The 18,831-nt window shown below is 39.2% G+C and overlaps 1 protein-coding gene across 11 annotated transcripts in view; it reads right to left on the reverse strand.

The window, feature by feature from the left end:
• RUFY3 (RUN and FYVE domain containing 3) overlaps positions 1–18,831 on the reverse strand; it is a 102,166-nt gene that overhangs the window by 32,238 nt on the left and 51,097 nt on the right. For 10 of the 11 annotated variants that reach the window (XR_009211804.1, XM_032150622.2, XM_032150596.2 and 7 more), the window contains 6 exons: positions 14,458–14,631; positions 13,471–13,588; positions 12,260–12,361; positions 7,880–8,003; positions 2,999–3,060; positions 1,427–1,492 (listed from right to left, as the gene is read on the reverse strand). Coding sequence is in view for 10 of the 11 variants with exons in the window: in XM_032150622.2 (XP_032006513.1) it covers positions 1,427–1,492; positions 2,999–3,060; positions 7,880–8,003; positions 12,260–12,361; positions 13,471–13,588; positions 14,458–14,631 (646 nt within the window). In the remaining variant the exon portion in view is untranslated. Of the gene's footprint in view, positions 1–1,426; positions 1,493–2,998; positions 3,061–7,879; positions 8,004–12,259; positions 12,362–13,470; positions 13,589–14,457; positions 14,632–16,242; positions 16,267–18,831 lie in introns of those variants that run through there. The other variant, XM_058434071.1, reaches the window with a different exon arrangement.

Here is an 18,831-nt window from a genome sequence, read left to right on the forward strand (position 1 = left end):
CACCATTCTCCTGACTCAGCCTCCAGAGTAGCTGGGACTACAGGCGCCTGCTACCACGCCTGGCTAATTTTTTTTGTATTTTTAGTAGAGACGGGGTTTCACCATGTTAGCCAGGATGATCTCGATATCCTGACCTGGTGATCTGCCTGCCTCGGCCTCCCAAAGTACTGGGATTACAGGCATGAGCCACTGTGCCCAGCCTCTTTAATTTTTAATTAAACTTTAATGTTTTATTCACTGTGCTCAGACATAGAATAGCCATAGTCATTTAAGGACAATAAGAAATATAAATACAGAAAACTGAAGGGGGAAAAAACCCTGAGAAAACTAGGAAGAAGTTCAATGAAAAGGAAATAAAAGGATGTGTTGATTTTGAGGGAGACACTACATTCGTATTACTTTTATTATAGTCTGTTGTTAAAACTGTTTTATTTTATTATTGTTGCTAATCTCCTACCTTGCCTAATTTATAAATTAAACTTTATCATAGGTACATATGTATAGGAAAAAACATAGCATATATAGGGTTTGGTACTATCTGTGGTTTCAGATATCCTTGGGGGTCTCAGAATGTATCCCCTCCACGTAAGGGGGAACTACTGTACTTTGTGAATACTTGGTGAATTAACTGTAATAATGGCAAAGAAATTCAATTTACATATTAAATTAACGCTATGAGAAATGCAGGGAAACAAAGCATGTATTTTTTTTTTTTTTTTTTTTTTTTATACAGGGTCTCGCTCTGTAACCCAGGCTGGGGTATAATGGCAAGACCAGGGTTCACTGCAGCCTCAGCTTCCCAGGCTCAAGTGAACCTCCTCCCGCCTCAGCCCCACAAGTAGCTGGGACTACAGGGGCACGCCCGGCTAGTTTTGAGTTTTTTAAGAGAGACAAGGTCTTGCTATGTTACCCTAGCTCATCTTGAACTCCTGAGCTCAAGCAATCCTCCCGCCTTGGCCTCCCAAAGTGTTGGAACTACAGACTTTGGGCCAGCACACCTGGATGATATGATTAATTTAAAGGTACTAATGTAATGAGTGGTTTACCCAAGATCAGTTCTGAAATATGCAGCTATCTCTACTAAATTGAAAAAGCTACCAATTTCAACTGTATATATCACATATTTTAAAATTCTTAAGTGAATGTATTTATGTATTTATTTAATCACTAGAGTTATAATTACATACATAATATTATATACTATGTTATTATATATATATAACATTATATACTGCCTTTCACTAAAGGTCACCAAAACTGTTAAATGCCATTTATTTATCTAGTGCCTAACTCAGTGCCTGGCAAGCAGGAATTCTACATATATTTGTTGAACATTGTCTGAATTTATCCTCACTGTGCATCATCTTACTCTTCCCTTCTCCTTCAACAATTCCCCAGTAAAGTAATATATTTATTCATTATTTACTTCAAATGTCTGTTCAGTTCTTCTACATAGTTCTTCTGGTCCAGAATTGCAGTAATCTGACCGTCTCTGGGGGAAGGGGAAGAAAATAGAAATAAAATAAATAACATAAGAAATACCAAGATCCCAACCCCATCCCACCCTATCTTTTCATAAAACATGAGAAAAAAATCGTGGCACAGATACACTGAACCATAAGACAGATTTGATGTAAAACCCTCTTGACATATCAACAAGAAAGAGTCAGGAGTTTAAAAATGACAAAACCCCACACTAATAAAGCTCTTGTTATAGCTTACAAACCTCAGTATTAATAATTTAGGTCACAGGTATGATGTTGCAATCTATTAGATGCATTTAAAGGATAAAAATTTTCTTATTAATAGGTTTTTCAGCTTCACTAGTAGTATTTATGTTAACAATTTTCCAATTGTCATAGGACTTGAATTAAGCTCACTCTGATGTGTGTGTGTATATGTGTATATATATATATATATATATATATTTTTTTTTTTTTTTTTTTTTTTGAGACGGAGTCCCGCTTTGTCACCCAGGCCGGAGTGCAATGGTATGATTTTGGCTCACTGCAACCTCCGCCTCCTGGGTTCAAGCAATTCTCCTGCCTCAGCCTCCCAAGCAGCTGGGATTACAGGCACCCGCCATAATGCCTGGCTAATTTTTTTTTTTTTTTTGTATTATTGTAGAGATGGGGTTTCACCATGTTGGCCAGGCTGGTCTCAAACTCCTGACCTCAGGTGATCTGCCTGCCTCGGCCTCCCAAAGTGCTGGGATTATAAGCATGAGCCACCACACCGAGCCCAAATGTTTATTATTACATGAAAAATCAAACTGTGGATAAAGAAGGTTCGCGTCTACAACCAACTAATCTATAGTAGACAAAACATAAACAGCCAGATTTTTCAGCTGAAAGATAAAATTAAGGTCCCAAATCTATACAATTACTAAAAGAACAGTGAGATAATCTTAGCTCAATGTCAAAAATTAAAAATCAGACTAATTATGCTTTCAATGGCTAAATTTATAAAGAGAATAGATGTGCTTCTGATCTCTAATTACTAAGTACCATAATGAATATTTTAAAAGTGTTTAACATAATTTTAGATTTACAAGAAGAGTATAAAGGCAGCACAGAGTTCCCATGTACCTTCACTCAGTTTCCCCTAATGTCAATATTTTACATAACCTCACGGTGCATATTTCATATTGCCAATTTTAAGCAAACTGAGAATGTGACTCGTCTGGTCAAAATGACCATGTTTTTAAACCCTACTATAAGACATGGAGAATTGGAATCCTTTAGAAAATTTGTATTTTCTTTGCCCCTGAACCACATAGCAGGAAAATCATTAAACAAACAAACACACAAAAAATCCTTTCAGGGTTTAGTGGTAGGCATAATAGTCAGATATTTCTGGCAAGACTTTATTAAAGCTATATGATCAGAAATTCTTTCAGCACGTCTGTTAAAACAGTATTGTTGTAAACTTTAAATACTACCAAAGGAAAAAAAATACTACATCAGGAGTAAAGAAATCTAATTTTCTTTGTACGTACCCTTCAGTACCTTTACTGCTGTTCCCGTCCTTGAGATACATTGAAAAATCTATAACTCCAACCTACAGAGAGAATTTTCAGGTTTTAATATAAAATTAGATATTCTTTACAAGGCATAACACAATGTCTCCTTCTAGGCACTCAAAACAGTAATACAGTCATGATACTTACTAGAAATTTACGATTAAAAATTTACTGTTTTACTTTCAGTTTAATCAAGAATTAACAAGGGTTGGAAGTAAAGAATCAAGATTATGTCAATAAGACTAGAAGACCAGATCACAACTAACACAGTCAACAGAATACTTAATATAAATAAGGTCTAAAGTTTCTTTCTCTTTTGCTTATTTTGGGTATTCTGCTACTGAATCCCTGTTCATTTTTAGAAATAACTTTTTAAAAATTAGCACATTTCCCCTGTAGAAGTTTCAGAAAATACAGCTAAACAAAAGGGGAAGTAATATTAAACACTCATAATTCCAACCACCGAAGATGACCATTGCTAACATTTTGGTGTCTATTCCTCCAAACTTTCATTGATGTACACGTCTTCATTTTTCAAGATTGCCATTTTATTATTTAGCTTATTTCTTTTTAAAAATCCACACCAAAGGCCGGGCGCGGTGGCTCACGCCTGTAATCCCAGCACTTTGGGAGGCCGAAGCAGGTGGATCACCTGAGGTCAGGAGTTCGAGACCAGACTGACCAACATGGAGAAACCCTGTCTCTACTAAAAATAGAAAAATTAGCTGGGAGTGGTGGCACATGCCTATAATCCCAGCTACTTGGGAGGCTGAGGCAGGAGAATCGCTTGAACGCAGGAGATGGAGGTTGTGGTGAGCCAGGATCTCGCCACTGCACTCCAGCCTGGGCAACAAGAGCAAAACTCTGTCTCAAAAAAAAAAAAAAAAAAAAAAAATCCACACCAAAAAATCTTACTTCCCTTCCTATTTTACCAGAATAAAACATAACAGAAGTTTGTCATAGTATTTCATACAGAAAGGGTGAGAAGTAATTAAAGTGAAAACATTATTTATTGGGCAATTAATGTGTACTAGGCCCTGTTCTAACTGCATTACATCAAGAAATCTGAAACAACAAGAAACTAAGTAATTATAAAATATATTCAGCTAGAAAATGAGGAAGCCAGAATCCAAACCTAGGCTGTTAGCTTCAGAACCTTTACTCTTAACTACCATGCTTTAATGTCCTTTAGTACAGTTCGCTCTCATTCTCAGCAAGTCCTAGAACCCAAGGACGCAGAGGGCTGACTGTAAGGGGCTTGAGCATTGTGAGTGCTGGTATTCATGGAGGTGCTGGAAACAATCTCCTTTGGACACTGAAGGACAACTGTACAGTTGATTCTTGAACAACACGACTTTGAACTGTGTGAGTCCGCTTATACACTATATATATACAATATAAAATATATATTTATATTATATTATTTTTGAGACAAAGTCTCACTCTGTCATCCAGGCAGAAAAAAAGGTTTTCCTCCATCTCTGCCACTCCTGAGACAGCAAGACAAACCCCCTCCTCTTCCTCCTCCTCCTCATCAACCTGGTTAGTGTGAAGACCTTTATGATGATCTGGTTCCTTTATGATAATCCATTCATTTAAATGAATAGTAAATATATTTTCTCATCTTTATAATTTTCTTATAACATTTTCTTTTCTCTAGCTTACTTTATTGTAAGAATACAGCATATGAAATATACAATAGGCCAGGCGCCATGGCTCATGCCTGTAATCCCAGCACTTTGGGAGGCCGAGGCAGGAGGATCACTTGAGCTCAGGAGTTCAAGACCAGCTTGGGCAATATAGCGAAACTCTGTCTTTACAAAACAAAAAAAATTAGCTGGGTGTGGTGGCATGCTCCTATAGTCCCAGCTACTCTGAAGGCTGAAGTGGGAGGATCAATTAAGCCAGGGAGGCACAGGTTGCACTGAGCTGAGTTCACTCCACTGCACTCCGGCCTGGATGACAGAGTGAGACTTTGTCTCAAAAATAAAATAAAATAAATATAAATATATATAACATACAAAATATGTGTTAATTGACAAGTATGTGTTAATTGACTAGTAAGTAACTAGTTTATGTTACTAGTAAGGCCTCTGATTAATCGTATGCTATTAGTACTTACGTTTTTAGGGAATGAAAAGTTTTATATGAATTTTCTACTATGTGGGATGTTTCTACCATGTGGTGCCTTACTCTGTTGTTCAAGAGTCAACTGCATATATTTTAGTATACACCCACAGGCACACACACACACACACACCTCATTTTATTGCACTTTGCTTCACAGATATTGCATTTTTTACAAATTGAAGGTTTGTGGCAACCCTGCGTCAAGCAAGTATATTAGTGCCATTTTTCCAACAGCATGTGCTCGCTTCATGTCTCGGTTTCACATTTTGGTAACTCTCACAGTACTTCAAACTTTTTCATTATTATTACATCTGTTATGATAATCTGTAATCAGTGATCTTTGATGTTACTATCAAAATTATTTTGGGGCTCCGTGAGCTACGCCCATATAAGATGGCAAGCAATCCATAAATGTGTGTGTTCTGACTGCTCTACTTACTGGCCGTTCCCCCATCTCTCTCCCTTCTCCTTGGCCTCCCTATTCCCTAAGACACAACAATACTGAAATTAGGCCAATTAATAACCCTGCAATGGCCACTAAGTGTTCAAGTGAAAGGAAGAATTGCACATTTCTTATTTTAAATCAAAAGCCAGAAAAAATTAAGCTCAGTGAAGAAGGCATGTCGAAAGCCAAGACAGGCCAAAAGGTAGGCTTTTTGGGCCAAACAGCCAGGTTGTGAGAGCAAAGGAAAAGTTCTTGAAGGGAATTAAGTGCTACTCCAATGAACAAATGAATGACAAGAAAGCAAAACAGCCTTACTGCTGACAGGAATAAAGTCTGGGTGGTCTGTATAGAAGATCAAACCAGCCACAATATTCCCTTAAGCCAACACCTAATTCAGAGCAAGGCCCTAATGCTCTTGAATTCTATGGAGATTGAGAGGTAAAAAAGCTGCAGAGGAAAAGCCTGAAGTTAGCAGCGACTGGTTTATGATGTTTAAGGAAAGTGTCTCCATAACATAAAAGTACAAGTTGAAGCAGCAAGCATTGATGTAAATAATAGAAGCTGTAGCAAGTTATCCAGAAGATCTAATTAAGATAATTGATGAAGGTGGATACACTCAACAACAGATTTTCACTGTAGTCAAAACAGGCTTCTATTAGACAATGCCATCTAGGACTTTCATAGCTATAGATGAGAAGTCAATGCCTGGCTTCAAAGCTGCAAAGGACAGACTGACTCTCTCGTTAGAGGCTAATGCAGCTGGTGACTAAGTTGAAGCCAGTGCTCATTTACCATTCTGAAAATCCTAGGGCCCTTAAGAATGATGCTAAATCTACTCTGCCTATGCTCTATAAATGGAATAGTGGGCTGGGCGTGGTGGTTCATGCCTGTAATCCCAGCACTTTGGGGAGCCAAGGCAGGCAGATCACTTGAGGCCAGGAGTTTGAGATCAGCCTGGGCAATATGGCAAAACCCCGTCTCTACTATAAATAAAAAAATTAGCTAGGTGTGGTGGTGCATGCCTGTAGTCCCAGCTACTCAGGAGGATGAGGTATGAGGATTGCTTGGGCCCAGGAGGCGGAGGTTGCAGTGAGCTGAGATGGCGCCACTGCATTCCAGCCTGGGAGACACATTAAGACTCCGTCTCAAAAAAAAACAAAAAACAAAAACAAAAAAAAACAAAAATAAAGGGTACAGCAAAGACAGCACATCTGTTTACAGCATGGTTTACTAGAGTATTACATAAACTTAGTTGATAAAGCAGCAGCAAGATTTGAGAGGACTGACTCCAATTTTGAAAGAAATTCTACTGTGGGTAAAATGCTGTCAAACAGCATGGTATGCTACAGAGAAATCTTTTGTAAAGGAAGCCAATTAATGTGCTAAACTTCATTGTTGTCTTATTTTAAGAAATTGCCACAGCCACCTCAACTTTCAGCAACCACCAAGATCAGTCAGCGGCCATTAACACTGAGGTACGACCCTCTACCAGTAAGATTACAACTCACTGAAGGCTCAGGTGATTGGTAGCATTTTTTTAGCAATAAAGTATTTTTAAGTTAAGGTATGTACGTTATTTTTTACACATATACTATCACATACTTAATAGACTACAGTATAGTGCAAACAAACTTTTTATTTAAAAAAAATATTTTAGAGTTTTATCTTGAGACAGGGTCTCACTGTCACCCAGGCTGGAGTGCACAATCATGGCTAACTATAGCCTCGACTTCCCAAGCTCAAGTGATCCTCCTGCCTCAGCCTCCCAAGTAGCCACCACAACCAGCTAATTTTTTATTTTTTCTAGAGACAGGGTCTCACTATGTTGCCCAGGCTGGTCTCAAACTCCTGGGTTCAAGCGATACTCCCGCCCCAAAGTGCAGGGATTACAGGTGTGAACCATCGCACCTGGCCTAGTATAAACAAACTTTTACATGTACTGGGAAACCAAAAAATGCGTATGACTTGCTTTATTATGATATTTGCTTTATTGTTGTGATCTGAAACCAAACTGCAATATCTCTGGGTATGCCCGTGTTTGTGTGTGTGCGTATATATATGTTTAACAGAAAGTACAGCCAAGACAAGAATCTGAAAAAACATTCGTAACGTACAAATGAGCCAAACTGGAAGGAAAAACAACCTATTTTTTTATATTCCCATCAAAATGGAAGGAAATCCTTAGAATATGGCCTAATTTAGTTGGTATAACCTAATCAAATCCACTTCTGAGATAGCAGAACTCAGAGTGACACGCATAGGAATGAGTCTCTTTCCCATACCTGAGAGTCCAAGTCTTCTCCTTTCATACAGAAATTGGCATCAATGACATTCAGACCCACCAACAGACCAGCAATTATGGCTCCTTCTTCTTCCATCATGAGGGCATTGGGTTCGTAGAATTCACTGTAAGAGAAATCCACAGAATTCCTTATTGTAACAAAAATCTCAAAAATCCAGACACAAGGACAAAAATGCTTGCTTCATGGTTGATTATAGTCATCTACAAAAATAGTAAAAAAATCACAAAAAGAAAGGCTTTAGTAAATATTTTATTTTTAGGTAATAGGTGGATGCTGGCAAGTGGCACTGGAGAAAAAATTTTTTAAAAGAAAAAAGATAATAGGTGCATGAATAGATTCTTTAGATAATAGGCTGGCTGGCAGAAAGACATGTGATTGAACAGTATTGTGGTTGAAGCAGGTATTCAGACTTTTCTGACATATTTGTACTTGTGATGCACCATCAGATAATTTTGCAATCTTTTATGCATCTTAAAACATTTGTGGCGGGGCGCGGTGGCTCACGCTTGTAATCCCAGCACTTTGGGAGGCCGAGGCGGGCGGATCACGAGGTCAGGAGATCGAGACCACGGTGAAACTCCGTCTCTACTAAAAATGCAAAAAATTAGCCGGGCGTGGTGGCGGGTGCCTGTAGTCCCAGCTACTCGGAGAGGCTGAGGCAGGAGAATGGCGTGAACCCGGGAGGCGGAGCTTGCAGTGAGCCAAGATCGCGCCACTGCACTCCAGCCTGGGTGACAGAGCAAGACTCCGTCTCAAAAAAAAAAAACATTTGTTTGGTAACTCGGCGTGGTGGTTCGCACCTGTAATCCCAGCACTTGGGGAGACCAAGGCGGGAGGACTGCTTGAGCCCAGGACTTTGAGACCAGAGTGAGCAACATAGTAAGACCCCATCTCTACTAAAAACAAACAAAAAAAAATCTGAATGGATAAAAATTATTGGCTGGGCACAGTGGCTCATGCTTGTAATCCCAGCACTTTGGGAGGCCGAGGTGGATGGATCACTTGAGGTCAGGAGTTCGAGACGAGCCTGGCCAACATGGTGAAACCCCATCTCTACTAAAAACACAAAAATTAGCTGGGTGTGGTGGTGCACACCTGTAATCCCAGCTACTCAGGAGGCTGAGGCAGGAGAATCGCTTGAACACAGGAGGTGGAGGTTGCAGTGAGCTGAGATTGCGCCACTGCACTCCAGCCTGGGTGACAGAGCAAGACTCTGTCTCAAAAAAAAAATTTTGTGAAGACCCATAGATAATTAAATACTGTGTATAATGCACCTAAATTACTAATACACACACAAAAAAACCAGTGATGTAATTCATATGATCTAACTATTGCATTCCTTGGTATTTACCCAACTGAGTTAAAAACTTATGTCCACACGAAAACCTGCATACACGTGTTTATAGCAGTTTTACTCTTAATTGCCAAAATTTGGGGGCAACCAAGATGTCCTTCAGTAAATGAATGGACAATGGCATATGACTTAGCACTAAAAAAGGGAGCTATCACCGGGCGCAGTGGCTCATGCCTGCAATCCCAGCACTTTGGGAGGCCGAGGCGAGTGGATCACCTGAGGTCGGAAGTTTGAGACCTGCCTGATCAACATGGAGAAACCCTGTCTCCACTAAAAAAAAAAAAAAAAAAAAAAAATTAGCTGGGCATGGTGACACATGCCTGTAATACCAGCTACTCAGGAGGTTGAGGCAGGACAATCACTTGAACCTGGGAGGCAGAGATTGCAGTGAACTGAGATTGTGCCACTGCACTCCAGCCTGGGCAACAAGAGTGAAACTCTGTCTCAAAGAAAAAAAAGAAAAAAGGGAGCTATCAAGCCACGGAGGAAACTTAAATGCATATTACTAAATGAAAGGTGCCAGTCTGAAAAGGCCATCTACTGTATGATTCCCACTACATGACATTCTGGAAAAGGCAAAACCACAGAGACAGTAAACCCCTGGTAACCACAGTACAATCACAGTATGATCAGTGGTTATTAGGGGTTGGAGGACAGAGAGATGAATAGGTGGAGCACAGAGGATTTTTTAGGGCCGTGAAACTATTTTGTATGGTACTATAATGACATATGGATACATATCATTGTACATCTGTCAAAATCCATAAAACATACAATACCAAGAGTAAACCTTTATGTAAACTATGAACTTTGGGAGATAATGATGTGTCAATGGAGGTTCATCAATTGTAACAAATGTACCACTCCTGTGGGATGTTGATAATGAGGGAGGTTGTGCAGGGGGGAAGGGTATATATGAAAAATCTCTGTACCTTCTATTCAATATTGCTATAAATTTAAAACCACTCTAAAAAATAGTCTTTTAGATTTTAAAAAAAAAAACGAAACAGGCCGGGCACGGTGGCTCACGCCTGTAAACCCCACACTTTGGGAGGCTGAGGCAGGTGGATCACTTGAGGTCAGGAGTTGAAGACCAGCCTGGCCAACGTGGTGAAACCCTGTCTCTACTAAAAATACAAAAACTAGCCAGGCGTGGTGGTGCATGCCTGTAGTCCCATCTACTCGGGAGGCTGAGGCAGGAGAATCGGTTGAACCTGGGAGGTGGAGGCTGCAGTAAGCCACGATCGCACCACTGCACTCCAACCTGGGTGACAGAGCGTGACTCTCTTAAAACAAAAAACAAAACAAAAAACAAAAACCCAGTGACCTAAAGTATTCATTTTCAGTCAATTTGACATCATGATTGAAACACTGCAATCAATTTGTTTTCAACAAGTTACCTGGGACTAGTAAAGGTCAACCTCAATCACTGTTAACAATCAATATAATTCACTGATAATAGTTCCTTATTTCTTTTCTGATTCACTATAAAAGATATTAATAGGCTGGGCGTGCTGGCTCATGCCTGTAATCCCAGCACTTTGGGAGGCCAAGGTGGGTGGATCACGAGGTCAAGATATCGAGACCATCCTGGCCAACATGGTGAAACCCCGTCTCTACTAAAAATACAAAAATTAGCTGGGTGTGGTGGTGTGCGCCTGTAGTCCCTGCTACTCAGGAGGCTGTGGCAGGAGAATTGCTTGAACCCGGGAGGTGGAGGTGGCAGTGAGCAGAGATCGCGCCACTGCACTACAGCCTACAGCCTGGTGACAGAGTGAGACTCCGTCTCAAACAAAAAAAAGATATTAACAAATGACAAAATAGCACAAAAACAGCAAGTGAATGAGCTGCAAATTTACCGTTTCTCTCAAAAACTAATCACGTGCCATTTTTGTTCTTTGATAGCCTCTGAAGGAAACTGAGTAGAACTGGAATGAACAAGGTTCTTTGACAGTTTATTGTCCCAAAAGCCTCACCTTATGAACTCTTCAGAAGTGGAATATGGCTGAATTCCAACATTCACACATTTCCAAATCTCAGCTAACTAACTGTTAGTTCCATGAACTTTCACAAAAAAACACATCTATCTGTGTAATCACTATCATGATCAGGAAAGAGAACAGTACTGGAATCCTAGAAATCGGTTCTTTCTGTCTTCCAATCTCTACCCGCACCTCTCCAAGGTAACTATTATCCTGATTTCTATCACCATAGATTGATTTTACCTAGTTTTGACCTTTATACAATGGAATTATATCATAAAGACAGATAAAATAATGTTGTTTTGCCTCTCCCAGTTGTAGCTATGATCTACCGGAAGATTTTGTGATTTTACAAATATATATATATATATATATATATATATATATATATATACATTTTTTTTTTTTTTTTGAGACAGAGTCTCACTCTGTCGCCCAGGCTGAAGAGCGGTGGCACGCTCTCGGTTCACTGCAGCTTCTGCTTCCCGGGTCCAAGTGATTCTCGTGCCTCAGCCGCCCAAGTAGCTGGGATTACAGGTATGCACCACCACGCCCGGCTAATTTTTATATTTTTTTAGTAGAGACAGGGTTTTGCCATATTGACCAGGCTGGTCTCAGACTCCTGGCCTCAAGTGGTCTGCCCACCTTGGCCTCCCGAAGTGCTGGGATTACAGGCATGAACCACTGCACTCGTCCAATTTTGTGCTATATTTGAATTTAATGCTACATGTCAAGTTCTTGTCTTACTGAGCCTGGGCATGTGCTAAGGTGCCTTCTGTTTTCTAGAGGTAAGTCTTGGCCTGCCCTGGAAAGGACCAATATATACCACAGTGACAGACAGAACACACATAACATAAATCATCCATTTGGGAGTATATGTGTGTGAGGTGTGAGAGAAAGTATCAGTGAAGCTGTTATGAACCAAATGTTTCTGATCTACAAAAATGGTGAACTTACATGGTTTGACTTTATATGATGTAGAACACACCAAGGAAAGAAGAAAATTCAAGAAGGTGTTCATACCTGAGAAGTTCTTTCTTATTGATCAAAGCTTTCATATATTCTGAAAGTTTCTTTTGCATTAATGCCAAACGAAGCCAGGCTCTTCCTCTACCTACTGGTGTCCTACAAAAACAGAGAAATCAAACAACTAAAAACATAAGCACCAGAAGCAAAGGCTACAGTAGAATCAGTTCACTTATTCTTGCTAATCGTATTCCAGTGTAACAAGCACACTGAGGGGCTCCTCAGGACCTCTCCCAGTACATTCCCATGCAAGGAATTTTTGTGTGTGGGCTAATGCGACCCGGGACAAATGCTTTCAAAAAGAATTACTGAATGTAACTACAATTTGAAGACAGCCTCTGGGAGACCCAACTAAAAATGTTCCATCAGATTAATAATAGCAAATCCTTATAAATTCAGTGTGGATGATATAAATGTCCAAAGCATGAATGTGGACACAGGCAATCTAGGCCTCTATCTGATTAAAATTAAACCAGTCTCATTTGGGAAGGTAGTCACTACTTTATAGTTCTAAGGCAGGCTACAGTCACTAGCTCTTCAGGTTAATTTGACAGCTGTTTTAATCTTTTTTTTTTTTTTTTTTTTTGAGACGGAGTCTCGCTCTGTCACCCAGGCTGGAGTGCAGTGGTGCGATCTCGGCTCACTGCAACCTCCGCCTCCCGGGTTCACGCCATTCTCCTGCCTCAGCCTCTCCGAGTAGCTGGGACTACAGGCGCCCGCCACCACGCCCGGCTAATTTTTTGTATTTTTAGTAGAGACGGGGTTTCACCATGGTCTCGATCTCCTGACCTCGTGATCCGCCCGCCTTGGCCTCCCAAAGTGCTGGGATTACAAGCGTGAGCCACCGCGCCCGGCCCAGCTGTTTTAATCTTGACTCTCAAACCCACTGAATACCTTTTTTCCCTAAGTCAAGTACAGCATGCCACCCCCCTTAGATACGATTCTCCCAAGTGCTTTAAAAAATAAGGAAATCTTTGGCATTTCAACAAAAAGACAACCTCTCTTAGATGAATAATTATCCCTTAAGAGCACATTTTTCTTAATATTCTGTATACCAATTCTCTCCTGTCAGCACCTATTCATGACATCATGCCTTTTGGATTGTTATAAAATAAATTATTAGTACATAATTGTCTTTAGTCTTGCTCTTCAGGGGACAGTTAATAAGAATGCTGTTCCTGAGAAATGGAATTCAACCTTAGACTTACTTAAGTCCTGGAAGATCTTTAACACTTGCTGTTATCTCTGCAGCTTCTGGAACAAGCTTTTCTACCAGTTCTAGAGGCCCCCAGAAGGATTTATTTTGTCCAAGAAAAGTTTTTTTAGCTAAGGCAACAAAAATAAAGCAGTATTTTAATATTCTCTACAACATATACGCTCTCTCAATACACACACACATACACACACAACTTTTCAGGAAACCAATCCTAGGTTATAAGATGGTTTTAGATTCATTCATGCTTTTAGAATAGATAATATTTTGTGAAAATAAAAAATTCTCTACTTCAGAACCCAAGACTCAGCCCTTCTTCTTTCAAGAACAGTTTGTGGCCTGGCCCTACAATATAATAAAACATTTTAACAATTTAGTGCCTAAAATTGTGTGGTATTAATGAAGAAAACAGCTCAATAGAAAAGAATATGTAATCCAGAAATAGGTTATGGAATACTGGGAAGTTGGTAAGCACAGGCACACAGATTTTAAAAAAAAACAACCAAACAAACAAAAAACAACAAGAAAATAATATTCAGAAGGCAGGAAGAAAGGAAGTAAGGGTGAACAAGATGAGATACTGCCCTCAAAAGCTTATAGTTAAGTGGAAAGAACACTGAAGCAAGAGTCGGGACACCTGAGTTCTAGCACCTACTTTGCCACAACTCAATGTGTGACCTTGACCAAGTCATGTCTCATTCTGGGCAGGCCTATTTCCACCTGTCAAACAGAACTACTGTACTGTACTTGATTACTTATAATGGCCCTTCCAACTGTAACATCTAATGATCTGTATTTTTAAAGCCCTATAAGTCCATTGAGTCAACCATAACCCTGCTCCTATAAAAGACTGCATTCCAATAGATTAATATTATTAATTCAAGCCTCTTATTCTTTGGCTCCACAAAGAATGCTTTCTTCTATAGTATGCATTGCTAGAAAACAGCTGCATGCATATTTGCATTTTGGGGTGATGGCCTACCTTTCAAGCCATGTTTCAGACAGTGCTCCATCACCACAAAGAATTGCTGGAGAGGTGCATAGTCAGAGTCAAGAGTCCTCCCCAGGTTCAGAGCTGATTCAATCAAGCCCTTGATACTCAGCTTGGCCATGTTCATGAGGTTCATGCGTTCATTAGCCATGAGATAATTAGGATCTGCAGCCAAAGGAGAAGAAGATGAAGCCTGGTTACTAGAAATAGCACATTTTAAAATACAGTATTAGTTGTATTCTTCTCCGCCATGTACTCACTGTGAAAAAAAATGCCAGTTTCCTTTAAGAACATCCTCGATGAAGCAGTAAAATGAACGATTTTATCAAATCTCAAGCCTTGTCTTTTCTTTCTTTTTTTCTTTGAGACAGGGTCTTGCTCTGTCACCCAAACTGGAGTGCAGGGGCATGATCATAGCTCACTGTAGCCTCGACCTTCTGGACTCAAGTAACCCTTCTGTCTCTGCCTCCCAAGTAGCTGGAACCATAGGCGCACACCACCACACCTGGTAATTTTTCTATTTTCTGTAGAGACAGGGTCTCACTTTGTTGCCCAGGCTGGTCTTGAGCTCTTGAGCTGAAGCGATATTCCCACCTCGACCTCCCAAAGTGTTGGGATAATACGCGTGAGCCACCATGCCTGGCTGAGTAGTCTTTTAATATTCTCACCACCGCCTCTATCACCCTAACCTGAGCATCTGTCATAACTCCCTACTGTACTGCCTTCACACTGCTCTCTCTGCTTCCATTCTTGCCTACCCCTCTTTTCTCTGCATAATTTGTGAAGTGCTCTAAAAATAAAGCCCCAATGTAGGAAAAAAAGGGTAAAGGGCTTAAACAAACTTTGCATTATGGTATTTTATTATTCTTTAAACTATGCACTAGCATTATTAGTATAATGCAGTACTAGAACTTAATCAACTCCCACATTTTTAAGTTTTACCATACAGTGTATGGCTCTCATCAACCAGACAGATAAACTATTTGGGGAAAGGGGCTAAGTGACACATTTTATTGTACTCATTATATTCATTTATTGGTGCTTACACTGTGCCAGCACTGTGGGCTGCCTCTTACAATTATGATCTCCATCTCTCCTTACAACATGCTGTGAGACAGTCACCAATACAACAATTTTACAGGGAAGGAAAATGAGACTTAGAGAGTAAAGCTTCAGCTGCTCTGCCCTGACTCACTGTATGACCTCGGGCAAGTCACCATCCCATTTTAGGTCAATCAAATAGTTGCAGCTGGCCCATGGGCACAGCCAGTAATAAATGACAGAGCCAGAGGCCAGACTCCTCCTGACCATTCTTTTACATGATTATTTTACCTACTTATTCTCTCATCATATTTAGGTATTCTCCCTTCTTTCCGGTGCTAAAGCAGGCTCACAAAAGCTAGGTGGTCCAAGGTGTAACAGTTTATAAGTGGCAGAATCTGGACCTGGATCTGACGTGAAAGCTAATGCTCTCTTTACCTTATGCCATGTATATCCTCCCAAACACCAAATATACCAAATTTGTACTGAAAACTAAAGAAGGCCTAGAGCTCTATGATGTATTCCATTTCTTCTTAGGAAGACTAAAAATACTAATACGGCTATGCTTCCATAATACAAATAAGCCACTTAACAAAAAAAAGACTGTTTAATGCAAATTATCCCAAGCAATTTTCTTCATACAAGGTTTTTATTTATATCTGCTTTCAAAGTTAAATGAGCAGAGTCAAATGGTCAAATTCTAAATTAATCTTCTCATTAAGTTTAAGGACTTACGGATTTGCAATTCCAACTATATAAATCTTGGTTTGTTGTTACATTGTCTGAGGTTACTTTTGGAGAAACACTTCATGTGAGAGTCAGAATTGGTATATATTACCATCAATTCTTTCTTGCATAACAACAAACGTTTTAGGGTCATAGTTTAAATGTGGCCATAGCTTAAATGTAGATCAACTTGTCAAGGGTATTCTCACAAGAGGACAGCAAAATACACGGAAAACTATGCCCTGAAAGACAGTCATGAAGAAAACTATCAGATATTAATTTCCATTTATTACCAGCATGTACGTACATTCTAGCGTTTCTGACCTCCTATAATTACTCGAAAAAAGGAATAGAGCTGGGGTGTGGGTATGAATATGTGTAGAGGGCTACTAGCCTTCCCACCTGACATCTCCCGATAGATGGCAGGAGACTATGGTTGGTGCTGGATAACTGCCTGCCCATAATTTTGAGGCATTCACTCTGCCTCAAGCCTGTAGACCATTAATTCAGGAACTTATAACAAGATTAAACAATGCTGCTAGTCAAAGTTTACAAGCTGATTCCAGTGTAGTGAGAATTAGTCATGTGGGGAAGAGAGAGACTTGGGCTAAGTAAAAAATATCATATTGAGACATTTTTCCAGAAGTAGTGATAGATTTATACCAACCCATCTACATTTTCTCATCTTGTTCTTCTTATAATCTGCAGCAGAAATGTTTAAGACATCTGGCTGAGGTCTGGAGTGCATGAACTACAGACAGGTTAACTAGCGTCTATGGGAATTAAATTTCTGATACCATGGACTCCATTAGTAAGGTGCTATAATCTATTTAAACTAACTTCCATCAAACATTAACAACCCACCCATTCTTTAAAAAACACTACTTTCAACCTTGGCACTGTTGGCATTTTAAGCTGGATAATTCATTTTTATGGGGCTCTGTTCTGAAAACTAATTTTCGCAGCAACCCAGTAGTGGGTAACACTAGATGTCAGTAGCACTGACAACTGTTTTTGGTGGGTTAAGACAACCAAAAACGTCTCCAGACACTGCCAAATATTCTTTGGGAGATTAAATCAGGTCCTTCCACATTGAGAACTACTAATCTAAACAAATGAAAGTCAAACAAAAATCTGTTATAGTAATTTGATTGTTAGATAAAGAGCTTAAAAGTAACAATTCACTCAGAATGGCTATTACTAACAAGGCAAAAAATAAAAAATGCTGGTGTGGATGCAGAAAAAAGGGAATTCTTATACACTGTTGGTGGGAATGTCAATTAGTATAGCCTTTATGGAAAACTGTATGGAGGTTCCTCAAAAAACTAAAAATAGAACTACCATATGATTCAGCAATCCCACTACCAGATGTTTATCCAAAGGAAAGGAAATCAATATAACAAAGAGATATCTGCATTCCCATGTTTAATTCAGCACTATTCACAATAACTAAGATATGAAATCAACCTAAGTGTCATCAACATGAATAAAGAAATGTGGTATACACACACACACACACACACACACACACAATTCAGCCATAAAAAGAATGAAATTCTATGATTCATGGCAACATGGATGAGCCTAAAGGACATTATGTTAAGTGAAATAAGTCTGGGACAGAAAGATAAATACCACATGCTCTCACTCATATGTGGAAGCTTAAACAGTTGAGCTCACAGAATTAGAGAGTAGAACTGTGGTTATTAGAAAAGGAAAAGAGTATGGAGGAGGGGAAGATAGGGAGAGGTTGGTTAACAGATACAAAGCTACAACTAGATGAGATGAGTAAGTTCTAGTGTTCTGTAGCACTGTATGGTGACTATAGTCAATAATTTTTTTATATTCTCAAATAGCTAGAAGAGAGGATTTTGAATATTCCCAAAATAAATGAGTGTTTGAGGCAAGAGATATGCTAATTACCCTGATTTGATCATTACATTGTATACATGAGCCAAAATATCAGTCTGTACCCCTAAATATGTATAATTATTACACATCAAAAAATTTAAAAAGAATATATTGCTCATTGTTAATTAACACAAAAGCTAAAATGAGTATTATTTAATGCTTATTATTAACATTTTTGTGCTGAATAGTATACAAAAGTATGGCTATTTAGTCTTGCTATGTTGCTCAAACTGGTCTTGAATTACTGGCCTCAAGCCATCCTCCATGTTGGCCTCCCAAAGTGCTGGGATTAAAGGTATAAGCCACCACACCTGGCCTACAAATAATGTTGGCTGCTAATAATGAATATTAAATCATTAACCTGATTTGTTACAGAATATTTTCTATTCAACATTACTTATCTTACATACTATTCAAGTATAAAATAATTTTGCAAAACTAACCTATCCTGTTAAAAAGGGCTGCAATGACCTGACAGAGTATGGAGGGGCTTCTGAGGGCAGGTGAATTTCTGTTTGTTGGTATAGGTATTTATTACGTGAGCATGTTGAGTGTGTAACATTGTACTGAGCTGAATACTTATAATATAGGATTCTTTTCTGTGTATTCTGTACTTTTAACTATATAAAGTAAAAAAAGATTCTGTTATATTGTATAAGCCAAAAAGCCATTTTAAAACATGCATGA

The sequence above is a fragment of the Hylobates moloch genome, unplaced genomic scaffold, assembly GCF_009828535.3.
Source record: "Hylobates moloch isolate HMO894 unplaced genomic scaffold, HMol_V3 SCAFFOLD_2, whole genome shotgun sequence".
In the NCBI taxonomy this organism is placed as follows: domain Eukaryota; kingdom Metazoa; phylum Chordata; class Mammalia; order Primates; family Hylobatidae; genus Hylobates; species Hylobates moloch.